Source organism: Musca domestica, unplaced genomic scaffold (genome assembly GCF_030504385.1).
Source record: "Musca domestica strain aabys unplaced genomic scaffold, Musca_domestica.polishedcontigs.V.1.1 26, whole genome shotgun sequence".
NCBI classification, from domain to species: domain Eukaryota; kingdom Metazoa; phylum Arthropoda; class Insecta; order Diptera; family Muscidae; genus Musca; species Musca domestica.
Window position 1 is genome coordinate 1,206,352 of NW_026712283.1, and position 20,273 is coordinate 1,226,624.

At 35.2% G+C, this 20,273-nt stretch overlaps 1 protein-coding gene across 1 annotated transcript in view; it reads left to right on the forward strand.

Moving 5' to 3' along the window:
- LOC101899257 (uncharacterized) overlaps nucleotides 1–20,273 on the forward strand; it is a 348,103-nt gene that overhangs the window by 290,171 nt on the left and 37,659 nt on the right. The window contains exon 5 of the mRNA XM_059123944.1: nucleotides 6,402–6,537. Coding sequence (XP_058979927.1) covers nucleotides 6,402–6,537 — 136 coding nt within the window. The remainder of the gene's footprint in view (nucleotides 1–6,401; nucleotides 6,538–20,273) is intronic.

Here is a 20,273-nt window from a genome sequence, read left to right on the forward strand (position 1 = left end):
AGTTAGGGGAAGTACTAGAAGTAGTCTGCCGATAGTAAAAATATTGGGATGTGTAAAAGTTGAAGAGAATCGGAAGCCAATTTCGAAGTTTATGTGTGTTTTGTTATTCACCAACATGACTTATTGTGGAGAGGCACCATAACGAGTGGGCCGAAACATCTCGAACAACAGATTAGATCTCGTATACAGGTTTGCCCATATTCGACGGACCTTTGGGCCCTTTGGGCCCATTCCGCAGGCAACATTCTTTGCGTCAATTGAATTTTGTACGGGAACAATTGCAAATCAATGCGAATAATCTGTTGTAAAGTGGACTGAGCCATGCCCAACTGCTGAGAACTGCGTTTTTGGGATGTTCTTGGGAAACTCTCAACACTGGCTCGTACGGCAGCGATATTCTCGACCGATCGCCTTGGTCGACTTTTATATGGCCTCTTCGGATTTGAAAGAGCCTTATCAGTCTTTTTGTATAAACGCTTAATGGTGTTCTTAGAAGGCGCACTTCTCACATTTTTTTTTTCACGGCGTGTATTGGTTCATGGTAAAAATCTGCTTGGACTGACGCTTCAAACGCGGTATGTCATTAAGCGATGTGACATCTCTGTCAAAAGTTATGGCATTGCCAGATGGGTCCGTCGAATATGGGCAACCCTGTAGTTGAATTGAATGGAATCGGATGCTCATTTCTCCTTTTATGAGCTTCACAGATCTTCAAAAATTTGAACCATTATGGGGGAGGAAGGTGGCCTGTTCTATCCGTTCATCATTACGGATCTTCAAAAGGCAAACTTTTTTTGGGCCCTCTATATATAGCATTGATCATTCAAAAAGGACCCCAATATTTTGAAAATGAGTCTTTCCGGTAAATGGTTGGTATAGCTCCTATAAAAGGATAAACCCTAATTTTAAGTATTTTTGACGTGTTAGAAAATATATTTTATCGAATTTTCCTATTGTAGGTATATTAATTTTTAACATATGGTATACCTGGTGATATAAAATAAAAACTGCAACAAAGACAAACGCCCCAATTTTTACATTTTTTTTAAATTTTTTTGAATGAATTTGAAATTTTAGAATAAGATTAGATTTGTTCGAATTGGTCACCTTTGGCACGAATTATGGCCTTTAAACGGCCAATGAAACCGTTGCACGCTGCCCCAATGTTGCTCTGCGGTATTTTGGACTTGAGGTGATACACACTTCAGAATTTTGTAGTGCCCACCTTACTTTCCAAAATACTCCAGACACAATATTCCAACGGATTGGTATCCGGAGATTTTTGTGGTCATTGTGCGCTGGAAATGAAGTGAGGAACCTCATTCTGTAACCACTCTTGGGTGGTGCGTGCAGACTGCGATGGTGCTGAGTCCTTTTGAAATGTCCAAGGTCTGCGGCCAAAATTTTTGCGTGCCCAATACACGCAATAGTACACCCTCCAGAATATTTTCGCGATAATATTCGGCATTTAGTCTGATGCCACGGTCGATTAGTACGAGCGGAGAGCGACCGACGGCTGTTATGGCAGCCCAGTTCTGTTGGCCAACCGAAGATGCACATTTTCAGCTGACCTCTTTGGTAAGTAAATTTTGTTTGTTTACAAACTGCTGGACCACGAATTTTTTCTCATCGGAAAAAAAAAACAAATTCAGCAGTTCACCACTTTCGGCCAAGCGAAGCAACTCTTTAGCTCTTTTGAGTCTATCTTTCTTCCGTTACGGTTTAAGTCCTTGCTCTTTACCCCGAGCTAATTTTTCAATATTTGGCGAATGAAATATTGCGATATGTTCAGCTCACGAGCCATTTGTCGGCAACTGCGTCGCGAGTTTCGATCAAATCGCTTCTTTACTTTTCGAACCATTTTTGCTGATGTTACTGTTTTCTTCCGTCCACTTCCTTGACGTCGGGCTACGCTACCAGTATCATGGTTACGGGCGATGGTACTATACAAAAAAGATTTATTTTCATTTAAATGATGCAGTGTTCTAACGAAAATCACTTGTGGTTTTCCAGCCAAATATAAAGAAATCACACTATCACGCTTGAATTTCATCAGGAATAACTTTTTTACTGGAAAATTCTCAAGATGATTTTGTACGCTTGTAAACAATATAATGAGCTGTCACAATATAATGAGCTGTCGGATGAGTGGCTTAGAAATGACAGCAGTCTGAAGTTGGTTGCGGTTTTTTCATCGTACCCTGTATTGCTGAAGAAATATATCCTGCCATCCTTTTTTAAAAGGTCACTGACTTACATTCGTTCACAAAATACGTTCTTTTTAACATAAGAAGCCACCGGTGATGGTGTACTATATCACAAGGTCGACGTATATGATGAAAATTATTTTAACTTGTTTTTAATAAAAACTCAAAAACATAAATAATAATAAATAAAAAACAAAACAACAAACCAACGGCAAATTCTAAACAGAAAAGTGGTACGTCCTTGTGGCTAAGGCATAACAAAATATTTGCAAAAACGTGACTTTTGTCGTCGTTGCTCGTCTTCTTAAGTTTTGTTCTTTACATTTGGTATGTTGTATTGTTCTCGTACAATTCCAAGAGTTCAGAGGATCCTTGGTACGCTTTAAAGCAATAAAAGAAAACCTTAGCAGGCAGCAGTTGCACCAAACAACAATAACAACAACAACAATTATATGAACCGAAACCAAACACACACACAAGGCAAGACAACAATCCAAAACGGAACATTTCAACAAGATTGTACATGAATGCCATAGATGGTCGCAGACTTTATAATGAGGCGGAAATTTTTCTTTTCTTGTTACGCCTCAGACAGTTGTTCTTCTTCTTGGCGAAAGAAATTCTGACGTGACATTGTCATTTGTGTGAGCGTATGTTTGTGTGTGTGTGTTTTTTAATGTTGTATGACACAAAGAGGCCATTTAATTTGGCTGTGTTCGCGGGGCGCTGTGAAGTTTTGTTAACATTTATTTTTTAAGGCAAACGAAAAAAATATTAAATTTAGAAAAAATTATGTTATGTATCAAATTGTAATAATTAATAAAAATAATAATAGTAATTAGTATAAAATAAAAAATTTAAAAATGTTATTATAAATATATATATATAAAAGAGAGTCGTGTTAGCTGCACTATTTACAACCCAAGAACGGCTTTAAAGATTGGCTAAAAATTAGTGAGGTCGTAGCTTAGAGCCAGGAGACGGACAGATGATAACACTTATTCCTTAAGTGCACTAAATGGTACTAAAAAATACTAAAAATTTAATTGGTTAAACGGTTAGGGTTAAAATTCTGAAATTTGGAATTAGGGTCGCAAATGGGGTGCAGGTTAGATATACTAAAGGCTTTATTGTCATTCTTACTAAAAGTGTACTAAACAAGTTAAAAACTATTAGGCGGTTTTGCCGATCGATGTGTACCCTCAGTCAATGTTCGATGATTTAAATATATTTTGACTTCCGTTATGGTTATCCAAATTCTTGATCCTCTATGGAGTGGGTTCCGAGGGAATGGGGGAATATTGTCAATTTCGTATCGGAACTAAATAAATACGATATAAAGACTTGGTAACAGATTAATAACTTCCTTCACTTTACATGACACATGTGATATAGTTGACAGAAATATTCCATGTTCATGCTTCATCTAATGCATATAAAAATATTGATATGGTCAAAATTACAAGAAAATCGAACATTCATATCTCAGGTTTCTGGTTGAGAGAAATATTTGGATATAGCAAACTGTAAAAAATCGCTAAGTTGTTTCGCAAGTTATAACAGATAAAAATATTGAAAATTGTGATCCTTTGTGGGTGAGATACTAGAAGGGGTTGGCAAAAATGTTTGTGTGTGTGTAAAATTCGAAGAGAGTTGGATGCTCATTTCCCTCTCTATGAGCGTTTTGTTTTTCAAAATCTTGAAACCCATGTGGGGGAGGTACCAGAAGGAATGGTCCGATCTCTACCATCTTTACAACAGGTCTTGATGGAAATATTGAGATGTACCAAGTCTGAATGGAATCTGATGTTAATTTCGCGTTTTATGACCTTCATGGATATTCAAAATGTTGACCCTTTGTGGGGGAGGTACCAGAAAGAGTTCACCCATCTTCTTAGCAGATCTCATGGTTAGAAGAAATAATGGGATGTGTGAAATATGAAGAGAACCGGATGATTATTTCGCTTACCGGATGCTTAGTTTTGTTATTCCAAACGTTGACCCTTTGTGGGGGAGGTACCAAAAGAATTAGTCCGATCTCTACCATCTTTATAACATATCTTGTGCTAATAGAAATATTGATTTGTGCCAAGTCTGAATGGAATCAGATATTCATTGCACGTTTTATGAGCTTCAAGGACAATTTTGACCATTTCTTGGGAAGGTACCAAAAGGAATAGAGCGATATATTCCATCTTCAGAGGGTTATATTCCATGGGTTAAAAAAAATATTGGGACATCTGTAATTTGAAGATAGTCGCATCTAATCACATATTATCTGAGTTTTAATTATTCAAAAATTTGACACTTTGTTTGGGAGGTGTGGACCGATTTTGTCCATTTTCTCACCTGATGCAAAAATAAGGATTTGCAAAATCGGATTATCCTTTCTCTATCCGTGCAGTAAATTACTTTTTTGTTGAATATGTTGGCCTTTTATAGGGGAAGTACCAGAAATAGTGGTACGCGAACGCGATCTAAGTTTGATAAGAATTTTACGATGTACCAAGTTTGGACCAAATTGGAAACTTCCTTTGAGAATTATCGTGCGCACTAGCCAGACGGACGGACGAACGGACGATCATCGCTAGATCGACTAGAAATGTCCTGAAACGGATTTGGTCCAAAGAGCCCTAGGATCTACAACCTTTAGTTCGATGAGGCACGTTTTGGCCCTATCAAATGATATGTACCCTCTGTAGCCATATGGCTGAGGGTTAATTAATTCCTTTTTTCCTTTGTATGGATTTGGGATGAAGGTCGCTGACGGGGTGTTGGATAGAATATGGAATTCGAACTAAAAATGTACTATAAAGCACGACATTTGGAAATTTGTACTGAAAGTTCGGAAAGTACAAGCTGGTTCTAAATTTGGTATATGAGGAAGAGATAGAGCTGGAAATCTGGAAATTGGTATAAGAGCTCCTTTTTTGTGAAATGGTGTTGATACGTGAAGGTGGATTTTGAAAAACGTACCAAAAAGTGCAAAATTGTTTAAATGTGGTATTTAGGGAACGGATAGAGCTGGAAATATGAAATTTAAAATAAGGGTATTTGATGTTGTGTAGAATTTGTGAACCAAAGTTTCTCTGGAAGCTCGAATAATAAGTGAATCAAAAGTACGAAAATGCACTTCATTTGGGTGAAGGTAAATTCAGAAACCCAAGTATATTAAGTAGGGTTGATATAAGGAAGTAGTGTTTAAAATGTGTACTGAGTGTAAGAACTTTACTAAATTTGAATTTTGGTAAATCGATGGAACTAGAAATGGAATATGTTGATATTGGAGTCATTTTTATTGCGTAGGTTTGAAATTTGAAGGTGGTCAGGAAATATACACTTAAAATTTCGAAAATTACTAACTAGTACTAAATTTGGAATATGAGGAAAGGATAGAGCTCGAAATATTAAATTTGGTATTTGAGTCACTTTTTGTGAAATGGGGCTAATGGAGGTAGAATTTTTAAAATTTACCAAAAAGTACGAAGAGTAATGAATGGTATTATATTTTGTATTTGAGGAAGGGATAGAGCTGGAAGCCTGAATTTTGGAATGAGGGTCTTTGATGTTGTGTGGAATTGGGTTTTATGGAAATTCGAACATTAGCTGTAGAAAAAGTACAAAAATGCAATAAATTTGGATAAACGTAAGGTAAGAACTAATAATTTGGTGTTAGGAAAATTTAAATAGATGGAATGTAAAAAATTAGTTTGGAAAGAAGACTTATATCAACATCGATGGGGTTTAGAAGACCAATAACCTATTTCTTCTTCCAATATCAGATCTTCGAATTGTCTTCTATTAACAGAAGTCTTCTAAAAGCTATTCTATCTATAATGGACGTGAAGATTTTTATCTATAAAATGGCTACAAAGGATCCTCCCCCGGCTCTCAAATATATCCTGACGCTATTCTTATTTTTTTCACGACTTTTAACATAGGTGCTTCTGTACATTTAATTAAGGTTCTTCTGTTCTGCTAGAAGTTAAGCTTATGATCCTTCTTTTTATTCAAAAGAAACTCTACTTATGATTTTTTTCAGAATCCTTGTTTCCTCACTAAAACTTAAACAAAAGGCAGCTTAATAAACTCCCTTCCATTTGCATTTCTATGAAACTTAAAGTTATTAAAAGTTATTTTTCAATTTTCCCCTCATATTTTTTCTTCTTCTTCTTTTTCTGCTTCTATTTACAGCTACGCAATTCCTCCGATACCCAAGTAATGTTGAGGCGTGTCACCCTCCAATCAACAGGCGTTTACAAATGTGAAGTTTCCGGCGAAGCACCAGCATTTAATACAGTTTCTGAATCAGAAACGATGACAGTCGTAAGTAAGTATTCGAAGTGTGTGAGCGTCAAACACAAGCAGGAATATTAATTCCCAATGCATATACCCGGGTAAAGGATATATTTATATATCTACTTGTTTGCATTGTCCTTGTGCTGATGGGAACGACGAGGACGAGGACGAGTACGCTGACGATCATAAGGACGCGTATCTACTAACTAAGACATTGAAGTAGATTTGCATTTACAAATTAAATTTCCCAGAATGTGGTGCTGCAGTGCAGTAGAGTGGAGTATTATTATGATTATTGTGCTGAAACAGTAGTAGCAGCAGCTGTATGAAAAGAAGAAATAACTAAATAACTAACTAACTGACTGACTGGCAGACTGAATGACTGACTGATGCAATGCTAGTTCTATTGTATGCACAAGTAAACAAATTAATTTCATTTAGCTATTTGCAATACATAGAAATGGTAGGAATCGTTCGAAGTAAATGCACAGAAAATGCTGGTTACTCATTCGGTTGGTGGATTAGGCATTCCGCACCGGAGTTGCCAGATGTAAAGGAAAGGAAAAATTAAATTTTATTATATTTTTTCAAAAAAAAAAAAAAAAAAAAAAATCTTCAAGGACCCTCTGTTGGTTATTTAGGATTTTTAAAGAATATTTTTTAAAGGACCATCAGAACTAAAATCAGACTATCAGACTATCAGACTTGTTTTTAGAGAATATGTTTTCAAGGATCATCAGTGATATAATTGTGAATTTTTAAGAAGAATATTTTTACAAGAACCATCAGAGCTTTAAACGTAATATTTTTAAGGACCATCAGAGCCAATAAACGCGGGTTTTTAAAAAATATATTTTTTAAGGACAATCAGAGCCCATAGAAGTGAAAACTTAAGAAATATATATTTTCAAGCAACATCAGATCCCATAAACGTAAATTTTTAAACGTGGATTTTTAAGGAATATTTTTTGAAAGACCAACAGACCAATAAACGTGGATTTTTAAAGAATATTTTTTCAAGGACCATCAGAGCCAAAGATTTGTAAAGAATATTTTTTCAAGGACCAACAGACCAATAAACGTGGATTTTTAAAGAATATTTTTTCAAGGTCCAACAGACCAATAAACGTGGATTTTTAAAGAATATTTTTCAAGGACCAACAGACCAATAAACGTGGATTTTTAACGAATATTTTTTCAAGGACCAACAGACCAATAAACGTGGATTTTTAAAGAATATTTTTTCAAGGACCAACATAAACGTGGATTTTTAAAGAATATTTTTTCAAGGACCAACAGACCAATAAACGTGGATTTTTAAAGAATATTTTTCAAGGACCAACATAAACGTGGATTTTTAAAGAATATTTTTTCAAGGACCAACAGACCAATAAACGTGGATTTTTAACGAATATTTTTTCAAGGACCAACAGACCAATAAACGTGGATTTTTAAAGAATATTTTTTCAAGGACCAACAGACCAATAAACGTGGATTTTTAAAGAATATTTTTTCAAGGACCAACAGACCAATAAACGTGGATTTTAAAGAATATTTTTTCAAGGACCAACAGACCAATAAACGTGGATTTTTAACGAATATTTTTTCAAGGACCAACAGACCAATAAACGTGGATTTTTAAAGAATATTTTTTCAAGGACCAACAGACCAATAAACGTGGATTTTTAAAGAATATTTTTTCAAGGACCAACAGACCAATAAACGTGGATTTTTAAAGAATATTTTTTCAAGGACCAACAGACCAATAAACGTGGATTTTTAAAGAATATTTTTTCAAGGACCTACAGACCAATAAACGTGGATTTTAAAGAATATTTTTTCAAGGACCTACAGACCAATAAACGTGGATTTTTAAAGAATATTTTTCAAGGACCTACAGACCAATAAACGTGGATTTTTAAAGAATATTTTTTCAAGGACCTACAGACCAATAAACGTGGATTTTTAAAGAATATTTTTTCAAGGACCTACAGACCAATAAACGTGGATTTTTAAAGAATATTTTTTCAAGGACCTACAGACCAATAAACGTGGATTTTTAAAGAATATTTTTTCAAGGACCAACAGAGCCAATAAACATGGATTTTTAAAGAATATTTTTTCAAGGACCAACAGAGCCAATAAACATGGATTTTTAATGAATATTTTTTAAAGATCATCAGAGCCAATAAACGTGGATTTTGAAGAATATTTTTTAGGGATCATCAGAGCCAATGAACGTGGATTTTTGAAGAATATTTTTAAGGATCATCAGAGCCAATAAACATGAATTTTTAAAGAATATTTTTTAAGGATCATCAGAGCCAATAAACGTGGATTTTTGAAGAGTACTTTTTAAGGATCATCAGAGCCGATATACGTGGATTTAAATAGAATTTTCTAAAGACCTTCAGAGCTTAAACCTAAATTCTTTAAAGGATTATCTGTGCCATAAGTGTGATCTTTTAAAAATATTCTTTCAAGGACTTTCAGTGCTATAAACAAGAGGTATGAACCTGAATTCTTAAAAAAAAACTTCAGAGGTATGAACCTGCATTTTTTTAAATAAACATTTGGGTCATAAGATGGAGTTTTAAAGAATATTATTTGGAGGATAATCAGAGCAATAAGCGTGGAGTTTTAAAGAATATTTTTTCAAGAGCCATCTACTCATCTGGATATTTAAAATGAGGCCATAAGCGTGGCTTTTTAAAGAATATTATTAAATAATATTTTTTCAAGAGCCATCTATCCATCTGGATATTTAAAAGAAAATGGATATGAAAAGAAATTTTAGAATTCTACCTCTACCAATACAATACTTTCAAGTTTTAGGACCTTTTAGTGCTTGTAGAAAACCCCAAATTGTACCAAATTTATAACAGTTTTTACACTGACTGCACATTTCATAAATTTAATTCAATTATTTCTTACACCATAAGTCTACATTTTACGTTTCACATAATACAGAATACCAAATGGTGCCAAATATATAGATTTTAGTACACTTTTTGGTCGAATTTCATGAAAACCTATAGTGCACCTATCCTACACCCCATCAGCGATCTTCATTCCAAATTTCAGATTTGTAACTTTGTCCAATACAATGGGTGCAATTTTTATAACCTTTTAGTACACTAAGGGATAAATAGTATAATATGTCTGTCACCTGGCTCTTTGTTAGAAAATAAGAAGATGCTCTTTCATTAGAAATTATAATCTCCTCTTACATCGAATCTGGCATCCCTAATCCTTCAGCATTCTGCTTACGAAAATTTCCCACATAATGAATCCAAGAAAAGAATTTGCAACTTTCACATTAAAATGCTGATGAAAACTATTCCTACTAATCGAATTAAGAATAATTCAAAAAATAAAAAGGCATTTCTAGAACAGACTTTGCCGTTAGAAAATGTTGCCTAGTAATTCTCATGGCATTACTCGATTTCAGAAAAATGACTTTCCACTTAAAGCCTATTACAAATTGATCATTCACATAAGTACCTTGGCAAAGAAAGGAAAAGAAACGAAGAAAACATAGAACTCCTCTTAAAGTTCCACTTGAAAGAGAACATTAAACTTTTGCCATGTGTCTTAGCAGGCGTTCCATTTTCTACTTTTTTTTTTTTGCTTTACCAACTGCATGTCCTTAATACATCCTTTATGTTTTCACACACAATTTATTGTGAAGTGCATAAATAATATGGCCCAGATAGAACGATTTAGCCAAGCAGCCAGCCAGCCAGTCAGCCAACATCCAGTCATCAGCCACTCCAACACATGTTTATGCATAGAGACACCATTTGCACTAACACACACACACCCTCTCAGTCTTCTTACTCATTCTCATTTTCTCCGCTTGGCAAATATACGCACTCACACTTCTATAACACACATGATTAAACACAAACTGTGGCATCAACAAAAAAACAATTCTTTAACATTTCGCCCAACCCGAACACCTCCTAACACCCCATTCGTGAAAACCATTTTCTCACCATAATTGTGGTGGATGTGTGATGGTGTGTGTGTGTGTGGAAAATTTGAAAATAACTGCAATCAAAAATGCACGTTAATAAGAAAACGAAAAAAATGCGCAAAAGAGAAAAATGCTGTTGCTCGAAAGGCTGGAGTGAAAAATCAACGAAAAGAAATCAGTATGTGTCCTTGTAATACTCTCTGGCTGCTAAGGAAGAATTATTACATAATGATATGCTAAGAGATACTTCATCATTATGCCCACCATCACCATCACCATCGTCATCATTATCATCTGTCTTTACATAACTTTCCAGTTTTTTTCTGCACCACCAGAACAAAAGATGGAACTCCAAAATGCACAAATACTGTGACGGTGCCACTTCAACCGCACATAGACAAATGCGTTGTGGACATAGCTGTTTTTGCTGAGTAAAGAGGGTTGGGGATAATGATGATGATGATGATGATGTTAGCGATGATGATGGTGATGGTCTTTGTTTAAACTCTTTGTTAATCCAACTGCATAATATATGCAAATATTAATGACCAAAACTAAAAAAGGCACACTTTGGAGGAGAATGCTTCACGAAATAAATTTAAAGAGTAGAATCCCTTCCATCTCATGAGGGGAATAATTTAGGCAACTGTATGTAAATGGTAAAATATCTACATTTTTTGAAGGACTACATAAGATTTTGGATTTTGGGAGACATGATTTTAAAGCACTAAGAGTACTATATTGGTATACGTTTTAGATTTTTTCGGAATCCTCGGTGTTTCAATAGCGAATTTTTCAAGGACATTTTACAAAATCTAGAATAGAGCACCCATCGTGGATTTTTTTACAATTTTAATGAAAACTCTGAGCTGTGATCTTTAACATTTTAGGAAAATTGTAAAAATGATTATCATATATATTGTAGAGGATGTTTAAAAAAAATAATCTATGAAGGGTATCCAAAACAATGCTTCTACTTTTAGTAATATTTCATAAAGGAGATTCAGAGAAATGTTTTATATTTTGGGGCTACTATCCTTGGAACCCTTTAGGGGACATTCAAAGAAACACAATCGTATCGATCTTATACAAATATCGTATGCCCGATATTAAGATTTACAGGGTGAGATGTAAAAACTGCAACCAAATTCAGACTGCTGTCATTTCTAAGACACTCATCCGACAGCTGTTAAAATTTTTCCAGTGGCAGCTCATTATATCGTAAAGAAGCGTACTAAGGAATTTGAGAATTTTCCAGAAAAAAAGTTATTCGTGATGGAATTCCCGCGTGATAGTGTGATTTCTTTCGTCAGAGCATTCCAACATCTTAAAGTGAATAAATCTTTTGTGTCTCGTACCATCCCTCGTTACCGTGACACTGGTAGTTCGAAGTCAAGGAAGTGGACGGCAGAAAACAGCAACATCAGTAGAAATGCTTCGAAATTTAAAAAAGCGGCTTAATTGAAACCCGCGTCGCAGTGACCGATAAATGGCTCGTGAGCGGAACTTATCACAATATTCCAAATATTGAAAAATAAGCTCGGGGGTAAAGCCATTGAAATTCCAAAAAGTGCAAGAACTTACACCGCAGCAGAATAAAAATAGACTCAAAACAGCTAAAGAGTTGCTTTGCTTGGCCGAAAGTGGTGAACTGCCGAATTTGGTTTTCTCCGATAAGAAAACATTCGTTGTCCAGCAGTTTGTAAACAAACAAAATGATCGTGTTTACTTGCCAAAGAGGTCAGCTGAAAATGAGCACCTTCGGTTGGCCACCAGAACTCAAGCGCCGGCCATGGTGATGGTGTGAGCCGCAATAACAGCCGATGATCGCTTTCCACTCGTATTAATCGACCTTGGCATCAAAATAATTCTCAAATGTTATCGCGAAAATATTCTGGAGGGTGTATTAAAGCCTTGGGCACGCAAACATTTTGGTCGCAGACCTTGGATATTCCAACAGATCTCAGCACGCGCCACCCAAGAATGGTTTCAAAATGAGGTTCCTAGACTGAATTCTGTCGCACAATGGCCACCAAAATCTCCGGATACCAATTCGTTGGACTATCTAAAAAATACCAACGTGTCGATTACCTCAAGCAAGCGCTTCGCCGGGAATGGGCCAAAATACCGCAGAGCAACATTCGGGCAGCGTGTTACGGTTGCATTGGCCAAAGGTGATCAATTCGAACAAGTCTAAACTTATTCTAAAATTGGATGCTCCGACATATTTTGCTTTCACTCAATAAAATAAAACACAAGTAAGCAAAGGCTATAGTCGTGCGGGGCCGACCATGTGATACCCTACAACACTGCAATGTAGCCCCCTTATGTCCAAATCCATTTTGGAATATTTCGCTTTTGAAATTATGTCACGGAGCACTGCCCAGATATTACCCTCAGCATTTTAAACAATATTTACGCACTTCGTCGTGCTTCAATTGTGTGATCAAGGAATTTTTTATATTTTTGGTCCATTTTAACCCCTAAACATATCGCGGACATCTTTGGAAATAATAGGCTTAGCCCTTCTGAGCCTAACCCTACCCTTGTGAAAATATTCGTGAGGATCAGACGATAATTGCAGACTGTATATAATAACCAAAACCTGTGTTGTAAGTGAAAAAATATTACAAAATATACACTTCATTATTATAAGTCAAAATGAAAAAATCACATGCGATAAAATTTATGAAAAAATAAAAAAATGTCACAAAATACTAAAAAATCATCATTATTGTCATATTTTTATGCGATTTTTTTAGATTTTATACTTTTATGCCAAAAGGGCATTCTAAATTTGCAAAATTTGTCAAAATCGCTCCAGCCATTCTGGAGATATAAGCATTCTAGCTAACATCTCCTTCCTTTGTATATATACATTGTATATACTTCGCTATATGTATCCGATATTTTTACTATCGGCATCTACATAACGGTCAGAATTGTCCTATTCGTCTATTTGTGCTTTCGCAGGCATTAAAAATATTCGCGGTTTAATGGAAAATTTGACTTCTATTTATCACAAATGCTATGACCTATTTCAACCACTAAATATTACCCGATGACCATCAAAATTGGAAATCTTCTGCCCAGCCCAAAGCTCTAGCCCCATGCTAACTTTCGCTGCGATTGGTCTATAATTGTGACCTGTAGAGCAACTGCAAAATCAGGAAATTTTTCAGTTTTTAGTCCATTTCTACCCCTAAATATTATGCGATCATCTCCAAAAGAAATAGGGTTCTATTCTGACCTACATTCTAAATTTCGTGAAGATCGGGCCATAATTGCGACCTGTAGAGTGATTACAAATTAACATGGACAGACGGACGGACGGACATACATAGCTAGATCGACTCAGCTCGGCGAGATAGGAAGATCCATATAACTTTCCTATGTGGGAAACCAATATTAATATTAATAATATTATATATATATTTACTTATAATACCCCCAACACATAGTGTTGTAGGGTATGAAAATGTAAAAATTATGGCGTTTGACTTTGTTGCAGTTTTTTTTATCTCACACTATGTATCTGAACCGATTTTCTGAAAAATTGATGTACTTGCTTGTAGATTGAATCCGATCGGATGTACCAAAATTCTGGACTTTTTGACAGATATTGGCCATTTGGTGCATAATTAACCCGAAAAAAACCGATCTTGATAAAATTTGGCAGATGTAAATCTAGGTTATATCTTCTATACAGTACTAAACGTCATTGTTGTCACGAAATCGGACGAAACATATTTATGGGAGCAGTAGCTATATCTGAACCGATTTCCCCCAAAATTTGATGCATTTGCTTTTAGGCAGGATTCCGTCGGAAGTGACAAAATTCAGGCCATTTGGATTTATATTAGCCATTTGGTGTAAAATTAACACGAAATCGGTTGAAGATATATGGGAGCTATATCTAAATTTTAACTGATTCTAACCAATTTCAATATGGTTCGTCGTTTGGCCAAACACATATTGTTTGCAAAATTTCATCTCAATCGGATAATAAATGCGACCTCTATTTTATTCACAAGATTACATGGATGGACGGACAGACGGACTGACATGAATAAATCGACTAAGAAAGTGATTCTATGAAGATTTTTTTGGGGTCAATAGAAAAGGGTGGAATATTAACATTAAGTATAGCGAGTGAACGAAAAGTACTGTAAGTACGGTCAATTATTTTTGTGTGATATTTTTGGTGAGAAATCATCTGATATGATGTTTAAAATGCAATTTTTAGCAGTGAACATTTTTTGAAACAATATCTGAATTACTTCCTTGTCATTTGTAGGTATGTGTCTTAAGTGATTTCGAAAGTAAAAAAGTGATTTGAATTTTCAGAAAATCAAAATATATATACAGTTTTATAAATTATCTTCTTAATTTTTATGTCGCAACATACAAATTCCCCTTAATCTAATTCTAATGAAAATCGTCAAGTGGATTTTGGTAACGAAATTTTGCCTCTTTTGCAAATTTCTCATTATATGCTGCGATTGTAATTTTACGCAATGCGGTATGCAAAATATCTCCTTATTTTAAAGCATGTATGCACATCCAACCCTACACACACATTCTTACGTTCACATATAAATATTCCCCCCTCTCTCCATTTCGTAACCAACATAGAGTCATAAACCAAAAGAATTTATTACATTTTCTTACAACATTCAATTCATAGAAAATCCGAAACGGAAAACCCCTCAAATCGAAGTAGAACCCAGTTGAGCAGAGCAGTGCCATATGAATTCCGTACAACAGCAGCAATGTTGCACTGATTTGCTAAAGTTGTTATTAAAAGCTAAATTCCCTCCTACCGTAACAAAAATGGGGAGGAGAACCATGGCAGCAGCAGCGAAATGTAAGAATATCGCCCATCGAAACCAAAAAAAAAAAATGTTGTATGGAAATTTTTCGGTTTTTATTGTTGGTGTAGAGAATGCCATATACATAATACATGGAACTCTTTGAAACCATTTTTTTCGTTGTTGGCGCACACACACACACGTTTACATATTGTGAAAAAAGTAATCAGGCCTTTGTATGGAACATTTTTTTTTGGACGAAAAATTTCAATTGAAATATGAAAAAGAAAGAGATATGTGTGATTTTATGTCAGCATGCATGTGAGCTTGACCCCAATTTTTTGTTGTCAATGTAATGCACATTACCACTACATGGAAATAGATTAATGTCTGGTTGAGTATAATTTTTGGTCATTAAAAAGGCAAGACTGGAGATGAGAGGACCTTTGGACGAAGAGATTTGCTATCACTTTTGAAAATGAGAGAAAGGGTAAAGAATCGGAACCCTAGACAACATTGAGTTGATAAGGTTGGTAATTCCACATTCTCAAAAGAGGTTATAGGTAATATTTCAGAACCAAATTTAAATACGGGAATAAGGAATTTGGTAAAAATATATATAATTGTTAGAAGGGGGTGGTAACTTAACGTCAGGGAAAAACGTGTAAAACTTGGAATAAGTCAGCAAGGTTTTTAAATTCATGGCTTTAAAAAGATAATTAACAAATTAAAGGCGTATATATCCATGGGGTTACAAGAACCTCGAACCTTTTAATTGCAGAATGATTTCTCTTAATTTAAACTAAAAGAAAATGTTCGGTTTAAAAAATTACAAAAAATACGACTTTTAGACATATTTTTCGCTGTCAAATGCACAATAAAACGACAGCCCTACAGCATCAACATTGAGAGACCTAGATAAATATTGGGCCCCATACTTTGTTCTCCATTTTTATACCCTACACCATATAGGGGTATGATTATTATCTTTCTGCATATTTTTTTTTTTTTTTGCAACACGTGGAAGTAAGCGAGGAAGACCCATATTTACTTTTGAGAATCTTTATAGAACCACTTTCTGAGTCGATTTATGCATGTCAGTCCGTCTGTCCATGTATTTTTGTGAAAAAAATGCAGGTCGCTTATCCGTTTGAGATGAAATTTTCCAAACAATATTTGTTTGGCCCAAGGACGAACCCTATTGAAATTGCTGAGAATCGGTTACAATTTAGATATAAATCCCAAATATATCTTCAACAGATTTCGTGTTAGTTATGCACCAAATGGCCAATATAAGTCCAAATGAAATTTTGGCACATCCGACCGAGTCCAGTCAAGAAGCAAGCAACCAATTTGTGAAAATCGTTTCAGAGCTATAGCTACAGATTCCAAATATAAGTTTCGTTCGATTTGATGTTTAAATCTCTCACATGCGTAATATGCACTCCACAACAATGATATTTGGTACCAGATGTCAGATACAGCCCAGAAATTCGTTTGCCAAATTTCAAGATCAAGATCGGTTCAGATTTGGGTACAGCTCCCATATATATCTTCACCCGATTTCGGGTTAATTGTGCACCAAATGACCAATATCTGTTCAAAAGTCTTGAATTTAGGCACATTCAACCGATTTCAGTCTAGAAGCAAGTACATCAAATTCGGTGAAAATCGGTTCAAATATAGCTATAGTTCCTATATATGATTCTTCCGATTTGGTGTTCAAGTCCCTCACATGCGTTATATATATTCGACAACAATTATATTTGGTACCAGATATCTTATAGACCTCGAAAACTCCGTTACCAGATTTCATAGGCTTAGATAGCCCTCATATATATCCTCAATCGGATTTCAGGTTTATTGTGAAAATAATGGCTTACATCAGCCCAACTGGTCCGAATTTTAACTCTTCCGACGGCTTAAAAGCAAGCGCTTCGAATTTTGGTTAAAGTCGTCAGATATAGCTATAGCTCTCATATACATATTTCATCCGATTTGATATTTTATAACAATGATATTTTATACCAGATATCAGCTACAGCTCGAAAATACCTCTGCCAAATTTTATCGAGATCGGTTCAGATTTTTATATAGCTCCGATATACATCTTCATGCGATTTTACGTTTATTGTCCACCATAAATGCCATATCAGTCCAAATTGGAGACATTTTTATACACTCCACCATCCTTTGGAAGGTATATTAGCTTTGTCATTCCGTTTGTAACTCCTCGATATATTCATAATAGACCCTACAAAGTATATATATTGTGGATCAGCGTAAAATTCTAAGACGTTCTAACGTCTGTCTGTCTGTTGTAATAACGCTACCGTTCGAACGAATTAAGATAGAAAGCGAAATTTTGCACGCATGCATATTTTACCAGTAGGAAGGTTAAGTTTGTAAATGGGCTATGTCAGACCACGTATTCATATAGCCCCCATATAACGATACCTCCCAATATTCGGTATTTTTATGATTATAGCTACATTATTTACCGGAATTATTGCAAATTTCATATTTTAAGTTCGAAATGCGTACTACAGCCTACGACAAGAATTTTTGTATGCAAGTTCACGTCTTCGTGTAGCCCCCATATAGCGGTACCTCCCGATACTTTCATGATTTTAGCGACATTATTTACCGGAATTATTTCAAACTTCGTATTTGAAGTTCGTAATGCGTATTACAGCCTATGACAAAAAGGTTTGTATGCAAGTCCACGTCTACGTATAGCCCCCATATAACGGTACCTCCCAATAGTCGGTATTTTGATGATTTCAGCAACATTATTCTCCGGAATCTTTTCAAATTTCGTTTTGGAAAATCTTAATGGGTACTACAACCTATGACAAAAATGTCGTATGCAGGTCCCGATACTACAGCCTATGACAAAAATGTTGTATGCAGGTCCACGTCTTCGTATAGTCCCCATATAAAGGTTTTCTTTTAAGTGGTAGTTTTCGGAATTTTTTTTAATTGCAAGTTCCTTCTAAATGGTGGAGGATATTAAAACTTCGGCTCGGTCGAACTTAGCTGCTTGTTTACTTGTTTCATATTCAAGCGAATTTTACATTTGTAAAAATCGGTCCGGTATATCTATTGCTCAAATAAATATTTTTTTTAATGTAATTCTTATCGAAGTTATGCCATACCTCCTTCAAATTTTTTGAAAATCGATTCAGAGTTGGATATAGCTCACAAATTGTGATTTCTCTATAGCCATGATACACATTGAAATAAGGTTCATAATTAGTATAGGTGATATGATCTTGTTACCGGAGCTCTGCTAAACACGCATAGTGGTGTATGGTATTATATAGTCGGCCTCGCCCGACTTTTGACCTTTTCTTACTGGATGGCTCTAAAATACAAATTAGCAAAAATAACGGTGTACACATCAATGGGTTTAACCGAAACTTGAATTTATGTATTGCACAATGGATTCTTTTCGTTTAAACTCAAATCACTATTTTCGGCAAAAACTACAGTCCTTCAATTTTAAGCTTTATTTTAACACTGATGAGCCTAGATCAATATTTTGTCTCATTATTTATTTTTCATTATTCAATATCACCTATCAGACACCCACAATTACCCTCCTTTCCCTTCTATCTTCAAAAACCCAAACTAACGCCCTTATCCATCACATGATGTGATCTAAAACTACCTTATAATGACCTGTCTAAATATAAAACAACAAATTTCCATTTAAGATTATCAACAGCAGCAACAACAACAATAATGTCTCACATCAACAGTGGAACTGCAAAAAAAAGAATAGAAGAAACCCAAAAACGCCAAGATTTCTATCAGGAAATTTTCTTTTTAACACCTTAAAATCCGACAACAGTTTTATAATGCGTATAAATTGTCTATTTCCATATACCCAACATATAAGAAACAAAAAAAAAGGGAATTCTTAAGATAACAACAACACCAACACTGCCACCGACAACAGTGTGAAGGACAACAAACAAACTGACGTTGAGACGTCGTCGTCGGTGACGGCGACAAGTGTAAACAAAATACATATCTTTGATCTTTACAACAAACTAAATTCAGCTTGAGGGAGTGTAAATTGGCAGTGAGGGGACAGTGGTTCAAAGAGGGAAGCTATGACTAACAATTGAGAAGTATTAGATAATGGTTATTAATTTTTTTAAAAAATGCTGATCCCTGAAATGTTACCCAAAAAATTCAATGTTCCTCACCCAAGTTTCAACAAGTAAACAATTCTAAGAAAACCAAAAAAAGCAGCTTAGTTCGGCCGAGTCGATCTTCTGGTACCCTCTAATATACTTACACGTTTGGGTACAGGCCTAGTATAAGAATATTTCTTGATTTTATTTACTGCGAAGGTCTTGTCCATATTTCCCAATTGATTTGTCTGAAAAATTTGTATATCGGTTTCTTCGAGAGTAGACAAACCTTCGACGTTTCAAATCAATTTGTTGATTGATTTGTTTCTAAAAGCAACGAAATCTACGATCAAAGACCTGAAAATCCATAAAAAAATATTCTGAAGAAATCCTCGACATTAAAAAACGTTTCTCATAAAATCGACTAAAATTTAGGTAGAAAAATCAAAATCTCAGACGGCCAGCCAATTTGTATAAACGACCTGATATCGTAAGACGTCTTAAGATCAAAAAGTCATTATAAGCTGGCTTATGCCCAGGAAGTCAATATAGATAAGCAGAAGGGCAAGGGTCTTAATATTCGAGCCAAGGGTCCAGGAAAAGTCCCTATGTGAGCTGATGTGAAGGGCCAAAAAGTCTTCGAAGTAGTACCAGGGAGTATTTATAGACGAGCTAAGACCCAGAGAGTCTTTAAAGACGTGCTGAGGCCCAGGGAGTCGAGTCTATAGACGAGCTTAAACGTTAGGGAGTCTCCATAGACGAGATGAAACGTTAGGGAGTCTCTATAGACGAGCTGAAACGTTAAGGAGTCTCCATAGACGAGCTGAGACGT